Genomic DNA, 22,500 nt, shown 5'->3' on the forward strand with positions numbered 1-22,500 from the left:
AGAGACAGAGACAGAGAGAAAAGAGAGAGAGAGAGAGAGAGAGAGAGGGGGAGAGAGAGGGGGGGGAAGAGAGAGAGAGAGAGAGAAAATAGAGAGAGAGAGACACAGAAACAGAGACAGAGAGAAAAAGAGGAAGAGAGGGTGGGAGAAGAGAGAGAGAAAGAGAGAGAGGGAGAGAGAGAGAGGGGGAGAGAATCATTCCCAGCTGATGCTGTCTGAAACACGTTCCATATGAAGAGGACAAAGAGTTTCAAACTTTCCACATGTATTTCATATCACAGCCATGTATTTATGGTCTTTAATATATTCCCTCTGTGTCAACAAAAATCAACATGAAATGTTAGTACACCACAGCTGTCAACACCGCCTGCTCCACCATAACTTCTCATTACATCTTCAGCCGACGTATGTGGAACTGCACTTTAAAACTCTGTCTGTTTATCTAGTATGGCCAGTTATGAGACGAAACAGAAACTGCTTTGTTTGTCCTTAGGACAGAATCAGTGTGATAGGACGGTAAGCTCTGGTCCGTACTAACACACAGCCCTGGTCCGTACTAACACACACACAGGCCGGCACAGACGGACTCACCGATGCAGTTTTTCCTGTCTGGGGTGAGCTCAAATCCAGCGTTACAGATGCACTGAAAACTTCCGTCTGTGTTTACACATCTGCCGTTTCTACACATGACTCCATTAACAATGCACTCATCAATGTCTGAGGAGAGACAGAGAGAGAGAGAGAGAGGGAGAGAGAGAGAGAGAGAAAGAGGGGGATAGATAGATGGGTAGCAAGAGAGAGTGAGAGAGGGGGGAATAGACAGATAGACAGTTAGAGAGAGAGAGAGAGAGAGAGAGAGAGAGAGAGAGAGAGAGAGAGAGAGCAAGGTAGTGTCTGGATCAGAACTGCTCTCTTCTGACAAGTACAGTTCATGACATTTCTGATAATGTGAATTCACTATTCAAAATGTTCGCTTCAAATAGTGACTGATTTAGTCTGTATATTCAATCTACAATTTAAAACAAATAACATTTTTGTGGTTTATCATTTAGACTCAACATTTTAAAACGAGCAGGTTAACTCATTCTTAATTCATTTGGGTCCGTACCAATGCAGGCCTGTTTGGTGGGGGTGCCCTGGTAACCCTCATGACATTTGCAATGGTATGACCCTTGCATGTTGATACAGTCTCCGTTCACACATGGGTTACTGACACACTCATCCACGTCTGAGTGCAGAGGAGCAGAGAGAAAAGATGAAGAAACATAAACAGCACATTGATTTTACACAAACTTTCTGCTGAGAACTTAAAAATAGAACCCGTTTTTTTTTTTTTTTTTTAATGATCATTTGACAATATTGGAACACTGTTAGGTGTCTAGCTTTATGTTTTTCTCTCTAAGAACTTCTTTCCAGAGAGGGAGGCTGCAATTTCCGAGTCTGGCCTACAGGTGGCAGCAGAGTTTGTCAGAGAGACGGGAAGATAGTCGTAGAGCCTAGCAGTGCTTTTCCAAAACCGTCTCAAACTCACCAAAGCTATTTCACATGTTCGAATTGTTTATACTCCAACAAAACATATTACACCCTCAACTAACCAGCAAACCCTTGATTAGTATTGTCAGAGGTATTTGTTTGAAAACGAGGAATGTTTTAAGGGGGAAAACCACTACTGCGCACTTTAAGGTATCACAATTTAACTTAGGTTAACCTAATTTATCTTAGGTTTGAAGTCTTATTTAAATTGTGAAGTCAGACTTTTGACAAAAACAGGATAAGATTCATACAACCTAAAATGACAATTCTTCATTATACGTGAGCGTTAGCGTGTTACATGCGTGTTCATAGTGCGTTATATATACGTCTGTCTTGTGAGACCGTATTCGCGCGTTTACCGATGCACTCTCCGCGGACATCCTGCCGGTAGCCCATGTTACACTCGCAGCGGTAGCTGGTGGGCGTCGGGATGCAGCGTCCGTTCAGACACAGGTTAGTGAAGTGTTTACACACGTCAATGGTCTCGTTTAGAGTCGCTGTATAGATAAAACAAACGTTAAACCCCTGCAAATGAACACATGCCATAACACTGTACACAGAAACAGATACACAGATGGACAGACAGACAGACAATAGATATATATATAGTCAGTCAGACAGACAGACAGACAATAGATATATAGTCAGAAAACAGAGGACAGACATACAGACAGACGGATAGACGGATAGATAGATAGATAGATTACTGAGGTGTTTTTGACCATACTGAGCTGAGGTTACACTGGTATGTTCTGAAACCTGTTAAACGGATTAAATGGTTTTTAACTCACCAATATTGAGACCGTTTCCGCCGATCCCACCTGCTCCGCCCCCGTTCCCAAACCCACCGCCGCCATTCCCAAATCCACCCCCACCGTTTCGGGAGGGTCCGCCGGGGTTGATTTTGTACCCGTAGCTGTAACTGCCACCCCCTCCTGGGTAACCCCCGTTTGGCCCTGCCCCATGTGGGACCCCCTCAATACACAACCTCCTGTAGTCATCTACACACACACACACACACACACACACAAAGAGACAGACACACACACACACATAAAGACAGACAGACAGACACGCGCACGCAAAGTGTTAATGAGCTGACTAAGGCTGACCGAGGCTTGAATCATAGTTCTGTTTTAATCCTGTGACAGAAAAATGAATTAAAGTTTACACATTGTCCATTAATACGCAGTTAACACAATTAAAAACAAACAGAAAATACCATGAGTAAGAGAAATAATTATGCTGTGTTTACAAACTCCTGTATAAGCCCAGTCTAAACACAGCACCGTGTCATCTACGTCTGGAATAAAAAGCCTTATTTAAACTCCACTGCACCATCTCATTAAAGAACAATATTAACAAAAGTAAATCTCTCTGCCCTGCAGTGCGTGTGTGTCAGTGAGTGTGTGTGTGTCAGAGAGAAAGACAGAGAGACAGAGAGGGAGAGAGACAGACAAAGAGAGAGAGAGAGATAGGGGGAGAGATGGAGAGAGACACAGACAGAGAGCGAGAGAAAGCAGCAGACAGAGAGAGGAGAGTCTATCTGATTTAGGGTTAGGGTCACTGGTCTGGCTCTAACTCATACTGCTCAGAGATCACAGATCATCTCTGTCGGATGCATTACACAGAGGCTTGTTTGAGAAAGGCTTTGTCACATGTGTGTGTCTATGTGTGTGTGTGTGTATGTGCGTGTGTGTTAAAATGTGTATGCGTGTATCTTTGTGTGTGTGTGTGTGTGTGTGTGTGTGTGTGTGTGTGTGCACATCTGTGAGTGTGTGTGTCTGTGAGCTCATGTGTGTGTGTGTGTGTGTGTGTGTGTGTGTGTGTGTTACTGTGCGTGAGTGTTAATATGTGTATGCGTGTATCTTTGTGTGTGTGTGTCTGTGTGTGTCTGTGTGTGCGTGTGTTTATCTGTGTATTAGTGTGAGTGTGTGTGTCTGTGAGCGCATGCGTGTGTGTGTGAGTTTCAGTGTGTGTGACTCACCAGACCCTCTGACTGGACACATCTCTGGCAGGAATCCAGATGCCCAGCAGCGTCCAGCCTCACAGCAGCACTGCATCTTAGTGTACTGTCCCGTCAGCTCGCCTGCACAGCGGCCGTTCGCCAGCGCCGAGAAACACGTGCCCACGCGCTGGTCTGAGACACACAGAGAGAGAGAGAGAGAGAGAGAAATGAGAAAGGGCAAAAGAAGAAGAAAAAAAAAAAGAGTGCATTATTAGGGTTTTTTTTTTTCGTGATTACTGGTGTGACTCATTTTTTACACCGGTGTTTCATAAAAAACAAATAAACTGTAATTTCACATTCTAATTGCAAAATTCCTTATCATCTGCTCGGTTCTTTTCGGAAGAAAACTGAGTCCAAATGTTTATTAGCAGAGAGACTGATCGCTATATGAATCCAACATGTGTTTGTAATTCCCTGTGTTATCGGATCAGTGGCATTTCGCTAGGGACTATACTGCACAATTATTCATTGTTTCCTGACTAGTGCATAACAACAAACAGATAACGCTCACAATGATCAACATCACATCCAAACAAAGCGTTTTCATCATATGAAAATGGAGCTAAGGAGTCTAATTATCTATTTATGTTTCTTTACTCTTACGGTAATGTGCATTAGGAAACAGACTAATGTAAAAAAACTCCTGTCTCACGTACGCCTGCACACTGTTCTGACTGAAAAAAAAAAACCCTTTAACTGTACTTCTAGACAGTCCTATTCCCTGTGTATTCTGTGAGTTGTATGTATTTTTTGACAGATGAGAAAACAATGATAAAGTTAACTGTTAACGACCCAGAGAGAGAAAGTCGCGTCACTCTCTCTCTGTGGGTTTTTACTGCGTTTCACACAAACGACGGCCTCAGCTGTCAGCTCTGAGAGCAGTTCTGCTTTAACTGTAGAGACTCATAAGAGCTTCACTCATTGCTTTATTTATTTACTTATTTTAAATCTGACGATGAGAACGGTGAGTCAGAGAACCTCTCTCCAGCCTGCCTGTGCTGTGGGGCTGTTTTTTTTCCCTGTTCTCCATGACTCAGAGAACCGGGCGTGTGTGTGTTTCACGTGCCGGTCTGAGCGGAAACTCATTTATGAGGTGAGAGCTAGGAAGGTTAAGAGGACCCCCCCCCTCCCCCCCTCCCCACTTGGCCATGAAAAACATGCCTGGGATCCTACAGACCTCAAGTCTACAGATGGGGGGGGGCATACTGTACAGTTATCCTGGCCAAGGCCAGTGTGTGTGTGTGTGTGTGTGTGTGTGTGTGTGTGTGTGTGTGTGTGTGTGTGTGAGTGAGTGCGTGTGTATGTGTGTGTGCATGCGTGTGTTTTTGTGTGTGTGTATGTGAGTGCGTGTGATTGCGTGTGCGTGTGCGTGTGCGTGTGTGTGTAGTGTCTGTATGTCTGTGTGTGTGTGTGTATGTATGTGTGAGAGGCAGAGGAAGAGAGAGGTTTTGTTGTGTGTCTCTGTGTGTTTGAGACACAGTAAAAAGGGTTTTGTTGTGTGTTTCTGGGTGTATTAAGCTGAAGTGTCTGTAAACTGTGTGCGTCTGTGAGTAGTGGTGGAGTAAGGATCATTTGGGGTTTTTTGTGTCGATGCCTGTATGCCTGTATGTGTGCATGCTTGTGCTAGTTTAGTATGTTTAGGACTAAGGTTGTGTGTGTGTGCTTGTATGCGTGAATGCATGTGTGTGTGTGTGTGTGTGTGTGTGTGAGGCAGGCATTAGATGAAGTAGATTAACTCTGTTAATGGACCTACAGTTTGAGATTAATCAGATCATGAGTAGCAATCTGGGCCAATTACACTGGACATGGCAGTGTGTGTGTGTGTGTGTGTGTGTGTGTGTGTGTGTGTGTGTGTGTATGTATGTGTGTGTGTGTGTTTGTGTGGACTACACACACTGAGCAGAACACCACTGCCCCGTTAAGGCCTCCCCAAGTCTGCCTCCCCCGTGGGTAGGGGAGAGGAGGTGGAGGAGGAGGTGGGGGAGCGGGGGGGGTTGGAACGAGGGATGGGAACCGAATAATGGAGCAGAGGGTTGCAGAGGGCTGTCGTGATGGTGGATGGTGACTCAAATTGAGACCAGATGTTTGTGTACAAACACACGCTTTCATCATGTGAGAGATTCTTGGCAGATCACGGACAGACAGGGGAGGATTTTAAGAACGGCCCAGGAAGGACGGGACGCTGTAACGCTCTCTCCGGAAAAGTCACAGTCGCACGGAGGGCTCGCGCCTCCAAAAGCATCTGGACCTTCTGTGGGCTCCTGCAGGAGCGTGACTTCTCTCTTCTGTAAAATCACTGACTCCTTCTTCGGCTGATTCTCCCAGATGTGTTCTCCTCCTCAGTCAGACTACTCCTACACGCAACAGTAACCGACCCTATAGCAGAGTCTGTCAGACCATTACCAGGACCTTATATACCCTATAGACATTATATACCCTATAGATATTTAGACCTGTATCAGTAGGGTCATAAAAATGGCCGTACATATTTACAGGGATGAAAATACTTATTTCTGTACAGGGAAATCTTCAGCAATACACAACACACACACACACACACACACACACACGTGCATGTACATGCATTAGCATGTGAGAATGGTTAATGTGTTTCACTGGAGGGAGTTTTTAATCAGAAAAATACAGGACAGGAAACTCTACATGACCCGAGAGAGAGAGAGAAAGAGAGAGAGAGAGAGAGAGAGAGAGAGAAAGAGAGAGAGAGAGAGAGAGAGAGAAAGAGAGAGAGAGAGAGAGAGAGAGAGAGAGAGAAAGAGAGAGAGAGAGAGAGAGAGAGAGAGAGAGAGAGAGAGAGATTAGTGTGTACAGTGTGTCAGTGTGCCACGGGGAACCTGACCACGTCTGGGAGTCTATGACAGGGATGGGGGTCGTAAGGTCACTGTGTCGTTCTCACTGATATCTTACGCCGACGTTTATTAGTTTCTGGAGACGTGTCAGGTCATGAGGTCACGCAAGACAGATGACTGATCACTGAGGAAAACAAGCGCGGAGAGAGAGAGAAAAGAGGAGGAGGACAGAAGGGAAAGAATGGAGGGAGTCAGAGAGAAAATAGACTGTCCCCCAGAGAGAGAGAGAGAGAGAGAGAGAGAGAGAGAGAGAGAGAGAGAGAGAGAGAGAGAGAGGCAGGAAAGATGGATCCGGCAGAATGAGCACTGAATGTTTCTGCTGTGATGTAGGTGTTAACAGAACAGACACAGACACACACACAGACACACAGACACAGACACACACACAGACACACAGACACAGACACACACACAGACACAGACACAGACACACACACAGACACAGACACAGACACAGACACACACACAGACACTCCATCCACCAACTCTCCCTCTGTCACCTCTGTCTCCTGATTAAACAGGGGGGAGAAAGAAGAGAGAGGGAGGTCGAGGAGAAAGTTGTTACTCTCCTTTTCCTCCAGTGATAGTTTTCAGATCAGTTCAGATCATTTCAAGCAAGTCTGGACCTTCTTCTGGCCTGTCTCTCTCAGCCTCTCTCTCTCTCTCTCACACACACACACACACACACACACACACAGACACAGACACAGACACAGACACACACACAGACACAGACACAGACACACACACAGACTGTGCCAATCACTCCATCCACCAACGCTCCCTCTGTCACCTCTGTCTCCTGATTAAACAGGGGGGAGAAAGAAGAGAGAGGGAGGTCGAGGAGAAAGTTGTTACTCTCCTTTTCCTCCAGTGATAGTTTTCAGATCAGTTCAGATCATTTCAAGCAAGTCTGGACCTTCTTCTGGCCTGTCTCTCTCAGCCTCTCTCTCTCTCTCTCTCACACACACACACACACACACACACACACACACATGCACGCACGCACGCACATACACACACACAAACACACACACGCACCCACGCACACACACATACGCACACACACACGCACGCACACACACACACACACACACACACACACACACACACACACTACATGTCAGTTCACAGAGGTCTTGGTTTGGGTGGCGTTCCTGTCAGACATGGATCTGACTTGTCTCTGTTTCTCTGGCTGTCCCGCCTCCATCGTCATGACAATGTTGGCTTTGTTCTGGAGCGTTCTCTAACCAGTGCCAGATGCGTTTACCTTGACGCTAAGCATTTGGCAACGCTGAGCTGGAACGGCATCAATGAAACAAACGTCTCTCTCTCTCTCTCTTCTTTTTCACTACTGCTCACAATGTTCCTTAATCCCCACACCAAACAAACGGAAACAAACAAATAAATCAGTCCGAAAGGTTTTTCCACCAACTGAAAAGACGCCTGCCAGAACCCAAACACAAGAATCCGACTGAGTCAACTTCCACGTGCACCACTGTTCAGTCTAAGGAATAACCTGGCTGTCGACTACACCGGGAGTCGTCCTTGAACGGAATATTTGGGATATTTTCCTTTTGGACTCTGAGGGGGGAAAAGGAGAGAGAAGTGTTTTTTCGGCTGTCTGTGAGAGAGCCTTGGAGACTCGTGCTTTGACACCTGGGAGTGTTTGATGGCAGATGGGAACGGTTTTTGCTCGTGAACGATGAATTCACTTTCCAAGTCGCACGCACACGTGCCTGGCCTTGCACACGCCATAACCGCACAAACCGCGGACCCGGTTTGGGTCACGGGACAAAAGGACGGGACGGCGGTTTGTTCTCCACGTTTGTGGCTTCAACACACAGAACTGTCAGTTTTTTTTCTTTCTACCGAGACACTGAGACCTAGTGAACGTGTGAGGAAGAGAAGTCAATAACGGCCTACGTCTCGGGCTGAAACCCCCTCCTAACGAGAAGCTAAGAGCAACAATCCCCAGGACCTCTGCTTTTGGGGTATAAAACTGAAGCACCCGAAGTCACGAAACTTCACACGGGAACCGACAGAACATTCAGCGACAAACAGAGCCGGACCAATGGAATCCCAATGTAGAGGGTACTTCCCTGGGACTCTTTGAAAGTTCTCTCCCTCAGTGAATGTGATCCGAGAACCGTGTGGAGAGGAACATGGTCCAGATGTGATGTGTCCTGGGAGCCTGGTGTTGACTGGAGTTGGGCGGTGTGTTTGTGTGCTGAGGTGTTGGTCGGGGGGGGGTGGTTCTTACCGATACATCTGGAACCATCTGTGCTGGCGATGAAACCTCTTGGACAGGTGCAGACGTAGCTCCCCACCGTGTTGGTACATTCACCCCCACCACACACACCAGGGATGGTACTGCATTCATCAATGTCTGGAACACACACACACACAGATACAGACACACACACACACACACACGGAAATGTCAGTAGAAGCATCTGAAGAGTGGAGTGACCACATCACATTAAAGATCAGGTCGTTGGAAGACCACAGTCTATGAGACGGAGCTCCCACCGATGCTGTATTCTCTCTTTAGCATCGATCAATCCAACCGATCGAGGACTCTGATTAACTGACTCTACTTACTGGACAGTGTTTGGCCAGAACAAGAGATATAGTGCAGTGTGTTGTAAGAGAGAAGATGAGTTAAAGAAAAGAATTTGACATCATCGAACCTGGCTGTTCCTCCTCATCCTACTTGTCTAAACAACAGGAAGAAGCAGGAGTTAGAAAAGAGGAAGAAGAAGAGGATGAGGAAGGAGAAGCCTAACAGACGTATTTTTCCCATACACATTATTTAAAGAAGGGTGGTGGCCAGACTGAGGGGGGAGGGGGTGTTAAAAAAATGGAGACGCTGACTGCAGCAGATGCAGGGGGAAAGAGCCGTCCCCACCCCCCTGGCTCTGGGTTTGGTAGCACTTCATCACAGGGGCTGACTACCCCAGCCGTGAACGTGAGCTGTAAAAAACACCCTGATTTGGCAAGGCACACACTAAAAACTGCCCGTGCATCAGAACGGACCAGATGGCGAAGACAAATGTTTTATTGTGCGTCACGCTCGTTTTGAAACATATGTAATTAGACGTGCTTACTAAAATTATGGCTGGATTTTATAAAACATGTACAGGGAGTCAGTCTGGGAGTCTGTGAGTGTATGCATGTGGCATGTGTGTGTGTGTGAGTGTATGCATGTGTGTGTGTGTGGTGTGTGCGGTGTGTGCGGTGTGTGCGTGTGTGTGTGTGTATGCGTGTGTGTGTGTTGTGTGTGCGTGTGAGTGTGTCTGTGTGTCTGTGTCTCTGTGCAGTGGTAAGTTGAAAGGTTAGGGCTCTCACCCTGACTACTGTCCAGCAGTGGTCTTTAAACAATTTTTCATCAGTTCATAAAAATCAGTCCGAAAACCATGTCAGCATTCACACTCAGTTCAAACACACTTTACTCTCTCAAACACACACACACACACACACACACACACACACACACAAAACATGTCTGCATTTATCCAAGTGGCAGACATCAGGTAAACTGTGAACTCAGCTCTGTGTGTGTGTGTGCGTGTTTGTAAGACCTAAGTTAAGTAAACAGCAGAGGTATTTGAAAGACCAGGTCTTGTTCCAATACTCTTAGACAGCTCCTTTACCTTGTGTCCTTTTCTACTAAAGTTACTAAAACTCTACCAGGAGTGAGAGTGAGGGAGTATGTACACCACAGTGGACGGACGTCACAGGCATGACTTACAGATCCCTCCTGAAAACTGCCATTCATCCTCTTAATTAAAAAGGTCAGAAGGAAAGAGAAGACTACAGAGAATTAGGAAGGGGCCCTGGCTTTTCACATACTTCAAATACTTTTGAACCAGGTCTGCTGTGCGTGTGCATGTGTGTGTGTGTGTGTGTGTAAGAGAGAGAGAGGGAGAGAGAGACAGACAAATAGAGAGAGAGAGAGAGAGAGCTGAAAAGAAAATGAATTGAAAATGAAAAGATGAAGAATAATGGAAATACTGGAGTCACATGCTCGGCGCTGTTCAGACGTTTTTTTTGTTGTTGTTGTTGGGTTTTTTTAAACGTTTTTCCATGTGAGTTGGGATGAGAAATCAAACCTCTCTACCTCAGCATTTTCACACACAAATCTCACCCCTCACCCTGCATCACATTTATCAGAGAACCTCGCAGACTCCAACACACCACACAAAGCTTCCAGACTTCTAAATATTTGTAATCAAACAAATCTTTATTTTTTCTGCTGCGGATTGGATCAAAACACTTTTCGGCAGTCTTCTGGCGACCTTTAAGAGGCCGTTAACACACAGAGATGCCTCCTCCTTTGTCTTGCTCTGTCTGAGAGTGTCACAGTGAGCAGACACTGCAGCCTGTTGCTCACGGCCACAGCTTTCACACTCTCTCATTGACTTTTAATGAGAAACTCCTCCACCACCTGGGTTCTGCTAACCTCACCAAGCTTCAAAGCCCAAACCTTCTTACCCCCTCAAAAAAAAAAAAAAACACAGCCAGACAATCCTGTTTAGTCCTGCTTTACACACAATACAGCCCTTCACAGGTGGTGTGCTGTCTGTGTGTGTGTGTGTGTGTGTGTGTGTGTGTGTGTGTGTGAGATGCCCTGATTACAGGATTCAGCAGGTATCTCTCTCTCACTCTGTCTTTCTCCCTCACTGACCTTGGGGAAATGGATCTCTGGATTGATAGTTTACTGAACAAGGACAAAGTGTCTGCTTCTTCTCCACAACTGACTCACTCAACAGGACATCATCAAACAAACCAGGAGGATTATGGGTCAGCAACAAATTAAGGGTGTGTGTGTGTGTGTGTGTGTGTGTGTGTGTCTGTGTGTGTGTGTGTGTGTTTGTGGTGATTGGCTAAGGCTTGAAGACTGAAGCAGGTTCTGGGTCAGGGACATGTACTGGGCGGAGAGGACAGTGATGTCATAATGGAAGATGCGGAACCTTACATGAACAGAATAGAATGTTCAGTTTCATTTGAAGTAACTGAAGCATCACCTGCCACAGTGCCGTAGCCAGTTCCAAATGAACCTCAGACAGTTCTGTCCTCAGAAGATTCTATTCCAGGGCTAGTGTCTGCCCGGCTGACTCTGGGTCAGTTTGGCTTGATGGGAGTAATTTTATACGTACGGTTTTAACTGTCTGAGTAATGTAAGGCCTGATAGGCTTTCTAATCTCTGTAATAAAGTCATTAGTGCCATTATCCATGAGTGTCTTGGCTGGGATGCAATTGTCTAGTCAGCCTTCACACAACAAAGTTGAGTTTTTCAGCCCTGAGGTCGTTTGTCTTAAAACAGACCTCTGTATGAGTCATACAGTCATTACTATTAATTTTATGTTCTCTAATCACATACATACTCACACGGACATGCATGTTCATGCACACACACACACACACACACACACACACACACACACACACACACACGCAGAGTCTCTAACACATACACCCACACACACCCACACACACACACACACATCCTGAGCCCTCAGCACATCTGCCTTTTGGTAGTTCTCTCTCTCTCTCTCTCTCTCTCTCTGAGTGCGGTCCAAAACCCCTTCAGCGGAGGCTCAGCTCCAAGACTCACAGATCCAGCGTTGCAATAGGCCTGTTTTCATTCAGCATTGTTTAAATACCAGCCAATCAACAGTTAGCAATGTGACCCACAGCAGAGATTGGCCCAAATTCCAGCACAGTGGAAAGAAAGAAAGCCTGCACTGCCGGTCCTGTCGGCTTTCAGCCCAAACAGATTTCAAAAGTGCCTGAATCAGATAGTCACAGCTCTCAGGAGCTTCTGAACACACAAAAATGAGATGTGTTAGATTAAATCTGGATAATGTTCTTCAGGAAAACTGCCCCACTGGAATAGGATTACCTAATCCTGTCCTAACATTTACTATAACTCTATCTGAATTAGCAAGGACTGAATTAGAATAATATCTTACGTTATCTTACATTAATTTTCCATTTTTGTGAGTACGTGTCATACTGAGTTACTAGAGTATATTTTCCACTGACTGAGTGTAACACTGAATTAATACAGTGAGTGTAACATTGAGTTAATACAGTGAGTGTAATATTGAGTTAATACAGTGAATGTAACATTGAGCTGTTACAGTGAGTGTAACATTGAGTTAATACAGTGAATGTAACATTGAGCTGTTACAGTGAGTGTAACATTGATTTAATATAGTAAGTGTAACATTGAGCTGTTACAGTAAGTGTAACATTGATTTAATATAGTGAGTGTAACATTGAGCTGTTACAGTGAGTGTAACATTGATTTAATATAGTGAGTGTAACATTGGGTGTTTCCGGACTGTTCTTCAGCGACTTACCTTCACATTTCTGGTTGGTCTCACTCTGCCTGTGTCCTGCAGGGCACTTACACTCATATGAGCCCACAGTGTTAATGCAGTTTCCCCCAGCACAGAGTCCAGGCACCGCCTGACACTCATCCACATCTACAGCACGGAGAGAGAGAGAGAGAGAGAGAGAGAGGACTGTTAGCTTATACAGAAATGTATACAGGACAGGTTTAAACACTCGGCTATGTGGATGAACTGTGAACTGAATCTCGCAGTTTGTTTAAAGAGGGGGCTTCACAGTCATCCAGCACATGATTAAATCTGACATACAGATCTTCAGCGGCAGAGCAGAGACAGCGGCAGGAACGGACTGTAACTAAAACAGGACTTCTCTGGTCTGCCTCAGAGTCTGATGGCAATTCCCACTTAAAAAAAACAAACAGGGGTAGAGCCTGACCCGTGTTGGCTGGATTTGGGATTCCAGGCAATGGGTGAGGACAATCCCCTTAGAGCAGTGGTTCTAACTCCTGCTCCTGGGGGACCCCTGTCCTGCATGCCTTCTATCTATCCTTGCTCCAAACACACCTGATTAGTGTGATTAACATGCTCTTGATTAAACCAGGTGTGCTCAGCCAATCAAAAGTGCCACCGGTGAGGTCAGTCAGGTAAGGTAGAGCAGGGCAGGGCTCCCCCAGGAGCAGGGTTGAGAACCGCTGCCTTAGAGAACACACTCCCACTGTGGCACGGTTCCTAACCCCTTTAGCACGCGGATTAGTTCTACTGAGCTGGAGACAGACACAGACCCCCACTTACGCTCCGTTGATCAAAGTTGTTCTGCAGCACCTTGAACCGGAAAAACTCTGATTCTCTTTATGGGGTTCCACTGGGAAATTCCATAAGACTTGGCAACCCTTCACTGATTATGCAGAGGCTAGGCAATGAACATCTTCTTAATTCTTTGTTACTATAACTGGGTTATACCTAATGTATGATATCAGTCATCACCATCTAAAGCAGCTTTGTGCTTGTGCTGATATTTATACTGTATACTGTATCCTACTGTTGTCATGTGTGTCTGTGTATGCAAATTCTGCACTGTTGTTGTAATATTTTATATAATTTTATATCATTTATGTAATTTGTATATCGTGCTTACTGTCTGTTTGATAAGTAGAATATCAATAAACAGACGTTAGAAAAAAAAACAAAAAAACAAAAAAAACAGGGCTTTTGTTTTTCTCCTAAACAAGGGGACGTCACACTCCTGTGGAACCTGTTCAAAAAGGGTTTTTTTTTGCATTTATCCTTTGTTCAGAAAGGGGGGGGGGGGTTCCTCATAATAAAACGAGGTCAAATCCTGCCTAACATCACTGCTCTGAACAGGGGCTGAATCAGAAGTGTTAGATGAGACATCTCCAGAGAGCGGTATCACACCGAGGGCAGGACCAGGACTGATAATAAACTATTTTCACTCATTACTGCTGGTTCCCTACTTTATACTGTGGTTATACTGTTAAAGAAAATGCTTATGACCACTAAGGCCCACTGGAACTGAACTAAACTGAACTGAACAAACTGAACTGAATAGAATTCAGTATTAACAGACATATTTACACTGTGTGTACCCAGAGAGGGTCAGGCCAGAGCCTCTGTCTGGAACCGGCTGGTCCGACACCGACGGACCCACAGCTCACGGTGCTGGGAAGATCCGTCTGGACCGGGTGGCTGTACGGAATTCCGGGAATTCCGGGTTGCGTGCGTTCTTGTGCCCGTGAGCGCAGGCGGGATGCAAACACAGCGCACATGTGTGGCTTTCATTAAGAGATGATTTAGGCACTGCTTAAGGCAGATCGGGTTGGCACCTAGTCAAGTCAAGTTCAGCGCACTCTGCAGATGTTTAAACGCTGGCATCTTCTGATGGCTATCATATGAGAGAAGATCCATGTTCAGTCTTAAGGAGTATTACTGACTGATGAGTGAATGTACTACCTCAGTGTGATGTAAAGTGAAGGTCTTTTGGAGTGTCTCATCTCATCACCATCTCACATTCTCTCTCCCTGCACTACTCATCTCTGCATCTGACCTGGCAGCTATTGGCAGCAGATCCACTTCATGGTGCTGTCCCATTTCCCTCTTATTCATCTGTCCTCTTTCTCTCTCTCTCCCTCTCTCCCTCTCTCTCTGTCTCCTGTAGAGTTTGACAGTAAAGGCCATTGTGTACCATCAGTCCCTTGCTGAGATGAACCTTGGTCTGTTTCCAATCAAACTCTCTCTCTCTCTCTCTCTCTCTCTCTCTCTCTCTCTCTCTCTCTCTCTCTCTCTCTCTCTCTCTTTCTTTCAGTCTCTCTTTTCTCTCCTCTTAAGCACAGAGCAGAAACAGGCTTTCTCATTAAAAAGCACACAGTGGTGGACTTGGCATCTCCTAACTCGATCATCATAGCTTTGGCTCCATGTTCCTCTCCTTTCTTCAACGTCCAGCCAGACTTTCACCAACGGTTTCTGTCTTCTGTGAGACTTAGCACTAGCTTTAGTTTCTATATAAAGTTTTACAGTTAAAAAGGACAGACTGAATTCTCTCTGTCTGACTTTTTTTTTTCAGTCATTGAGAAGAACTTGAACAGACTTCATGATTTGACTGAGGTGATTGGAGTCAGACATGCAGAGATGTGGATTCAGTTTGCTGACGTGGGAGCATTCTCTGAGGATGGGGGGAGAAAATCAAAGCCCACACAAGGGAGGGGGGGTTGGTAGGTTGTCAATCAGGACCGTGGAGTCGGTAACACAAAACTTTCACCTCCGACTCCGACACCTCTATTTGTAATTAGACTAATTACATTTCCTATATTGACTGAAAGCACACAACATACAAGGCATTTCATCACTGCCAGCGTAGATCATCCGGCTGGTTTTTAGCACCCTAACCCGTTAAAGTTTGGGTGTAAAGGCTATAGCTATGCCGTCGAGGCTTTTTGATATCATTCATTGATTAGAGAAATTACAAACATTGAGTAATATTAAACATAAAACTTACAAAATTAGAAAAAGAGGCTACAGTTTTATCTAAAGGTTATAAAGTAAAGGGATATTAAAGAAATGGGGGGGGGGGGGGGTGTTTTCTATGGCTTTTTACTGTTGGTGCTGTGTCAGTTATGGTGAGAAAGTGGACCAAAACGCTGTGAGGGGCGGAGTTAAACGTGTCCACGGTACTCCCACTGCCGTAGGGTCATGTGACAAAAGTTACAAAACCTAAAAACCTTCCCTCAGCTGCAGGACAAACACTCTTTCCTGAGGGAGGTCATCTAAACACTGGCTCTTCCAACACATGCCGTTAGCAGGGAAAATATCAGGAATTTGGACATGATCATGGAAGAGTCGTTCTGTGTTTCCCTATGGGAGGTTACGAACTCTGTGTGTTTGTGCGTGCGTGCGTGTGTGTCTGTGTGTGTGTGTGTGTGAGTGTATGTGTGAGTGTGCGTGTATGTGTGTGTATGTGTGTGTGCGCGCGCGTGTGTGTGTGCGTGTGTGTGAGTGTATGTGTGAGTGTGCGTATGTGTGTGTGTGTGTGTGTGCGTGCGTGCGTGCGTGTGTGCATGTGTATATGTGAGTGTGTGTGTGTGTGTGTGTGTGTCTGTGTCTGTGTGTGTGTGTGTGTGTGCGCGTGTGAGTGAGCGTGTGTCCTGTATTGATACAGATACAAGCTCTTTGCTTGCTCTGTTGGATGACTGAGGTGCCTTTGTGTAAGCGCATGAGCCAGACAATGAGAGGGAAAGCAAAGAGAGGCCTTTGTTTGTACAGACAGCAGCTAGAGCTGGAACGCTGACACGAGAGAGAGAGAGAGAGAGAGAGAGAGAGAGGTCACATCTGGGTCACACACCCTGCTGTTGGCTTTGATCACCTTCCCAACGCGAACCGCGCTATCGGAGCCTTCTTCCAGGTCGTCTTACCTTGGCACGCTCCGGTGCGTATGTTGGGGATGAAACCTCGGCGGCATGGGTGCGGCTGGGCGGGGCACATCTCGCACGGGTGGCCCCATGCCCGTCCGATGGTGGCACAGCAAAGGGTCTTGGTGCAAACGATGCCACTCAACTGTCCCTGGCACATCTGATTACTGACCTGAGTGAAACATGGCCCTGTCCGATAGTCTGAAAGAGAGAGAGAGAGAGAGAGAGAGAGAGAGAGAGAGAGCGTTAGGGTAGGGTTAGAGCAGCGTTAGGACCATTCGTACAACGTTCTTGGTGTCTCCGGCGTTCCAGCGGATCAATCTGAAGACATAAATGGCAAAAGAACCAGGCAGCAGGCGACCAACATGGATTTACATTCTTTCTTCTTATTCGCAGCCTGAAAATCTTCATTCAACCGACAAACATTCTCCATGAATACTAGGCCAGGTTTTAATTTTCAAGCAGCGAAGTGTAGGGCAGGACACAGGAACAGGCACACATGTTGATAAATATTATGATGTATCATGATGTGCGGGGGATTACATTCACATATACAGTGATAGTTGAAGGTTTGGAGAATAGACAGATGTAGGGTTTAAGGGGGGGGGGGTTGGTTTTGGGAGGGGGGCAGTGGCATTCTCCCTGTCCTGCACACACTGCAGCTCTCTGTGTATCTGCACATTCCACTGCTTAGGTTTCTGGGAAAACACACACTAACAGGATAACTATATAATGACTGTGAAATCTCGACCGATGCATCCAGAACGAGGAGTTTTCCCATGATCCCACTGGAGCGGAGCCAGTCTGCGCAGACATAGGGGGGCAGGACGGAGGTATCATGGCTGTTTTGACACACGGTGACTTTGTGTGGGGAAACAAAAGGGGGTGAACTCTGAAGCATGGACGGAGGACTGGTTACCGCGGTAGCGGGCAGCCGTGCTGTGCTCACTGAAAAGGGGTTTTGATGTCATTAGCTGCCCTTTAGCAAATCCAACACAAAGACCTCACGCTGAAATCAGTCAGTCGCTTACAAATCAACCTCAAACGTTTAACGACCATGCACCAGCGTGGACATCTCTTTATTAAGTCCAAAAGCAGGCGCCAAAACAGCTCAAAACAGGACCGAGTCTAACTACAGCAGATCGAGTAAGCGCGCGCTGTAGAGAATGTGACTCTTCAAAGAATCAGACTCTCTTCAGACAGGTCAGAGAGAGAGATCAACGCGTTTGTCCGCATGCTACGCATGGGTTGCGCTGCTCCCTCGTCCAAAAAGAAGGCGAAATCAGCGCCTCTGCCCCGCGTGAAAAGTAGGTCAAGTGGTGAAGGGAAAACGAGAGGAAATCTGAAGACAGTCCCCCCATTCCTGTTCTCTCCCTTTCTCCTCCCCTCTCCCTCCCCCTCTCTCTCTCTCTCTCTCCCCCCTCTCTCTCTCTCTCTCTACCTCTGTCTGTCTGTCTGTCTCTCTCTCTCTGTCTCTCTGCTCTGTCTCTCTTTCACTCTCTCTCTCTCTTTCTCTCTCTCCCTCTCCCCCTCTCTCTCTCTCTCTCTCTCTCTCTCTATCTGTCTGTCTCTCTCTCTCTCTCTGTCTCTCTTTCACTCTCTCTCCTTCTTTCTCTCTCTCTCTCCCCCCCCCCTCTCTCTCTCTCTCTCTCTCTCTATCTCTGTCTGTCTGTCTGTCTGTCTGTCTCTCTCTCTCTGTCTCTCTTCTCTGTGTCTCTTTCACTCTCTCTCCTTCTTTCTCTCTCTCTCTCTCTCTCTCTCTCTCTCTCCCCCTCTCTCTCTCTCTCTCTCTCTCTATCTCTGTCTGTCTGTCTATCTGTCTGTCTCTCTCTCTCTGTCTCTCTGCTCTGTGTCTCTTTCACTCTCTCTCCTTCTTTCTCTCTCTCTCTCTCTCTCTCCCCCTCTCTTTATCTTTCTGTCTCGTACCCCTGACCTGTCGGTTCTTTGTAGACAATTTGAGTTCAGGAATGTGAATCGTCTCCAAGCTGTGGCGACCCACTGTGAGCATCCTATTCACATCTGGGATCGATTAATTGAGCCTAGCAGGAAACAGAGAGGGACAAGCTCCAGCTCAGAGGAGTCCATCGGTACGCCATAGCTCAATTAATCAGTTTTCATATCACGTGCTGCTTCTTCTCCTTTGGCTCTATTTACACTAAAAAAAACAAATGTAAACATCCTGTCTGAAAAGCTAAGCCAATGACTCAGCAAAGTAAACAGAGGCACAACTTTTCCATTCAATTCTCAACCAAGGTGATTATCTGTGTCTGACTATCTGTCTGGAGCTCTCAAATAATAAGGAAAAATGAATTGAAAAATGACCAGAGAAAGACAGATTAAAACACAGAGTCTCTGTTTAAAGAGGTAAACATGCCGCAGTTAAGCAGAACCTCCGCTTAAACGTCGTGTTAGAAACGGACAGGCAAGAGTTTAATCTAATCTTAATCTTAATCTGGCAGCGAAGCCAACTGGAACGCAAGCCCTCCCACCACGGAGGCCGTTCAGACAGACAGAATTAGTGTGAGAGAAAAACGTCTGGGAGTGAGACAGCTCTCAGGACGTCTTCCAGTTTGTCCGAACCCCGCTTTGATCTGCCGAGGAATCCTTCGGATCCAGAGTTTAAGAGAGCGTTTCAGCCAAACGCTTGAGCGAGCTTCAGGCGGGTACCAACGGGAGCCAAGTCCAGCAATGAACTGTCTGTGTGTACACTGCCAAAGGCCAAGGATACACACAACACGGCCAAACTAAAGGCTGGAGCAGACAGAACTCGGGTTGCGGCAGACGTAATTGCACTTAAAACAGAGCGAACGCCTCCGACACACGAGGTGATGGGTGGCCGCTCCGCGTGCGCGCTGGCGGACGGACGTCCACACACTGACGTCGGCCGCATTCCCGGGACCGGTCCGCTCTCAGACCAGACGGGTTGGGAATGGAAGGAACCGGTCCGCTCTCAGACCAGACGGGTTGGGAATGGAAGGGTGTACGAGTCATGCGGACCACATTCGGAAGCAATTTTCTGCTGATTACCGTTCCAAGTTTGCTGATAGATCAAAACCTTTTGCCGACTATTCCCGCCCTACCCTCTCCCATGTTTGTTCCCGATCAGTCGCTCTTAAATTTCATTTCTGGAAGTGTCGGCATTGTGCCTTTATTTATTTATTTATTTATTTATTTTTACAGGAAAAACAAATTGCGACACATGAGCCAAAGGGTCCAAAAAGAAACAGGAACAACACGTTCACGACGAGGAGACGCCAAAGCAAATCTGTCACCGTCATGTGACCAAACACAGGGACACACAGATCCCTGCTCAGGCCTCTGGCTCCTTCTTTTTTTTTTCGTTAATGGTTTTAATTTGTCAAAAAGTGATTGATTATCGCCGCACGAAAAGACTCCACGAAATGTGAAATCAGGCCGCCGGAGAAATAAAAGCTAGCTAATCTGGAACGCCAAAACCCGGAGTGAAAGGCACTGTCAAGCTCCATGATTAAAGGAACAGTAAAGGAACAGTCAGAACAGCTCTGAAAAGAATAGAGCCTCAAGAGCTCCAACACACCAACACAAACGTGACCAGAGTAAAAAGGCAATATACACAGACGAAACTGCGGCTGATTTTCGCGGGAAGCGGAAAGTCTAAATCCGTTCCGTGAGGGACATGTTCCCCCATCCCCAAGCGAAACGGGAAACGGGAGATGCTCTGGCGTTCCTGACATTGCTTTAATGTTTCCTGATCTGACCAGACTTCAACTTTTACAACCTCTAGAGATTTACTGCACACCTAAGCTAGACTGTCACGTCTTTTCTTCCTCTCTCTCTCTCCCTCTCTCTCTCTCTCCCTCTCTCTCTCTCTGCCTCTCTCTCTCTCTCCCTCTCTCTCTCTCTCTCTCTCTCCCTCTCTCTCTCTCTCTGCCTCTCTCTCTCTCTATCTCTCTGTCTCATACCATCTTCTTCACTCTCAGCTCCAGCTGTGCAAAGCCTGGATATTTTTATGGCGATGGTAAATTTATCTGTTTTTCATGTCTCTTTTACACATGTCTCCAGCTGCTTGTGTCTTCCCTACTGTACATGTGTGACAATAACTGGCGTCCCACTAACGCTGTTACGTCCTACGAGCCTCCACATGGGCCGCGTTAGGAGGGGTCTCCCCTTTTCTTTATCTTACTCGCCACAACTCAGTTGTGAAGCATTAAAAGTGTTGCAGGAGCCTGTGAAATTACCCTCGGTTTGAGATAACGGTCTGCGCAGATGTGAGCTCACGTTTCGCTGAGGCGATCTCTGCGCCTGACTGCTGCACGAACCTGACAGATAACATTCTTCAGCCCGGAGAGAAAACACACTAAGTGATAACGCAGAACACACTCCAACTCGAGGGAGATGAATTAAACAGTACCACTCAACTTTAACCCTGTCCAGGCCCCCCCCCCCCCCCCCCCCCCACCCCGTCCAGATCCAGCTCAGTGCGTTTTATGGATCATGGCTGAGTTCAGCTTGGCTGAAGTTTGGAATCTATTTAAAGTTTTGTGTCTTGGTTTCTTCTCCAACCACTATGTCGTTTTGTCGTCTCGCTCTCTTCCAGGGTAAAGAAACGAAAAGAAAAAAAGAAAAACGTTTCCCTGCCTCAAATGCCCCCAGTTCCCCCAGAGAACTGGACTGCTCCTGCATGCCAGAGGGCTTTATTAAGGAGACTTCTTCAACTGAAAACATTGCAGCGACGCGATCCTGCTAACAGCTCCTTCACGTAAACTTTATGTAGTAGCCTAAAATCCCCTGTAAACACTCTTTGGATCACTACAGTCTAAAGGAGGATCAGACCAACTATTCCGCCTATGAACAGACTCTGAGCACATGACTTATTTTATCCATTTAGTTGGCGCTCTTATGACGGAACGAATTACACACAGGTTTTTGAATCTGAAGAGGTTGCTCTGGGATGGTATATGGAATATGCTTAGAGGCCTCTGGAGAAATGTGAAGGGGCCCTGCATTGACATCAGGGGCCTTTTGAGTACTCACAGGAGTTTTGGTCAAACTGTTTATAAACTGGGGCAGAGCAGCCTCAGCCAGTCACTCTTCAGTTGGATCTGTTTCAGATCCAACTGCTTGGTCCGATGAAACACTGACGGATGAGCAAATGTCATTATTAGGGATTTTGAGCGAAAACGTCGATATTTGACATGGTTGCAATTCCTCCATCTGACCTCTAGAGTCCGCCATTTCTTATTTCCTAGTTCTCACTTTATATCATTTTCAGCGGGATCTTGCAGACGTAATTGCTGAGGAATTGAACAAAGCACAACCATGCCATGACTAAAAGGTCAAATACTGACATTTATGTTTTTTTTTACAGAGAATTGCTTACGCTTAGGCTTTAACCTATAATCCAGTTTTTGCAGGGCTGCCTCACCTGAACTCTCTCGTGGTTCCAATTATAAGTAACTTGCATCTTAACTGTGCACACGCAGAGAGAACTGAGATGATAACTAATAAGAAATCCACAGTCTCTCATTAAAAGTTCCATCGGCAGCACTGAGGAGAACAATCTGTTGTATCCGTCAGCATATTCCCAAATTTAAAGGAGAGACTCTTTCTGATGGAATCAGAGAGACCAGGACAAGAACGGGACCTGAACCTCTGAGAGGCCACTGACTCTGAGAGGGCCACCCCACCTCCACACATACACAGAGTTAGGTTGGATGAGGATAGTGTGAATTTCACTGGGAATAAACGGAACGCTTTGGTCGGTGATGGCATGGAAAAACAAAGCAAAAATCGTGTACGTGTGACTCCATAGCCCCCCCCGCCCAACTCCC

General features: G+C 46.3%; 1 protein-coding gene across 1 annotated transcript in view; it reads right to left on the reverse strand.

Moving 5' to 3' along the window:
* Positions 1-22,500, reverse strand: part of fbn2b (fibrillin 2b) — a 66,866-nt gene that overhangs the window by 27,370 nt on the left and 16,996 nt on the right. The window contains exons 6-13 of the mRNA XM_030784266.1: positions 16,694-16,891; positions 12,780-12,905; positions 8,672-8,797; positions 3,521-3,673; positions 2,329-2,534; positions 1,893-2,049; positions 1,109-1,228; positions 592-717 (exon numbers count right to left, since the gene is read on the reverse strand). Coding sequence (XP_030640126.1) covers positions 592-717; positions 1,109-1,228; positions 1,893-2,049; positions 2,329-2,534; positions 3,521-3,673; positions 8,672-8,797; positions 12,780-12,905; positions 16,694-16,891 — 1,212 coding nt within the window. The remainder of the gene's footprint in view (positions 1-591; positions 718-1,108; positions 1,229-1,892; positions 2,050-2,328; positions 2,535-3,520; positions 3,674-8,671; positions 8,798-12,779; positions 12,906-16,693; positions 16,892-22,500) is intronic.

This window comes from Chanos chanos, chromosome 9 (assembly GCF_902362185.1).
Source record: "Chanos chanos chromosome 9, fChaCha1.1, whole genome shotgun sequence".
In the NCBI taxonomy this organism is placed as follows: Eukaryota; Metazoa; Chordata; class Actinopteri; order Gonorynchiformes; family Chanidae; genus Chanos; species Chanos chanos.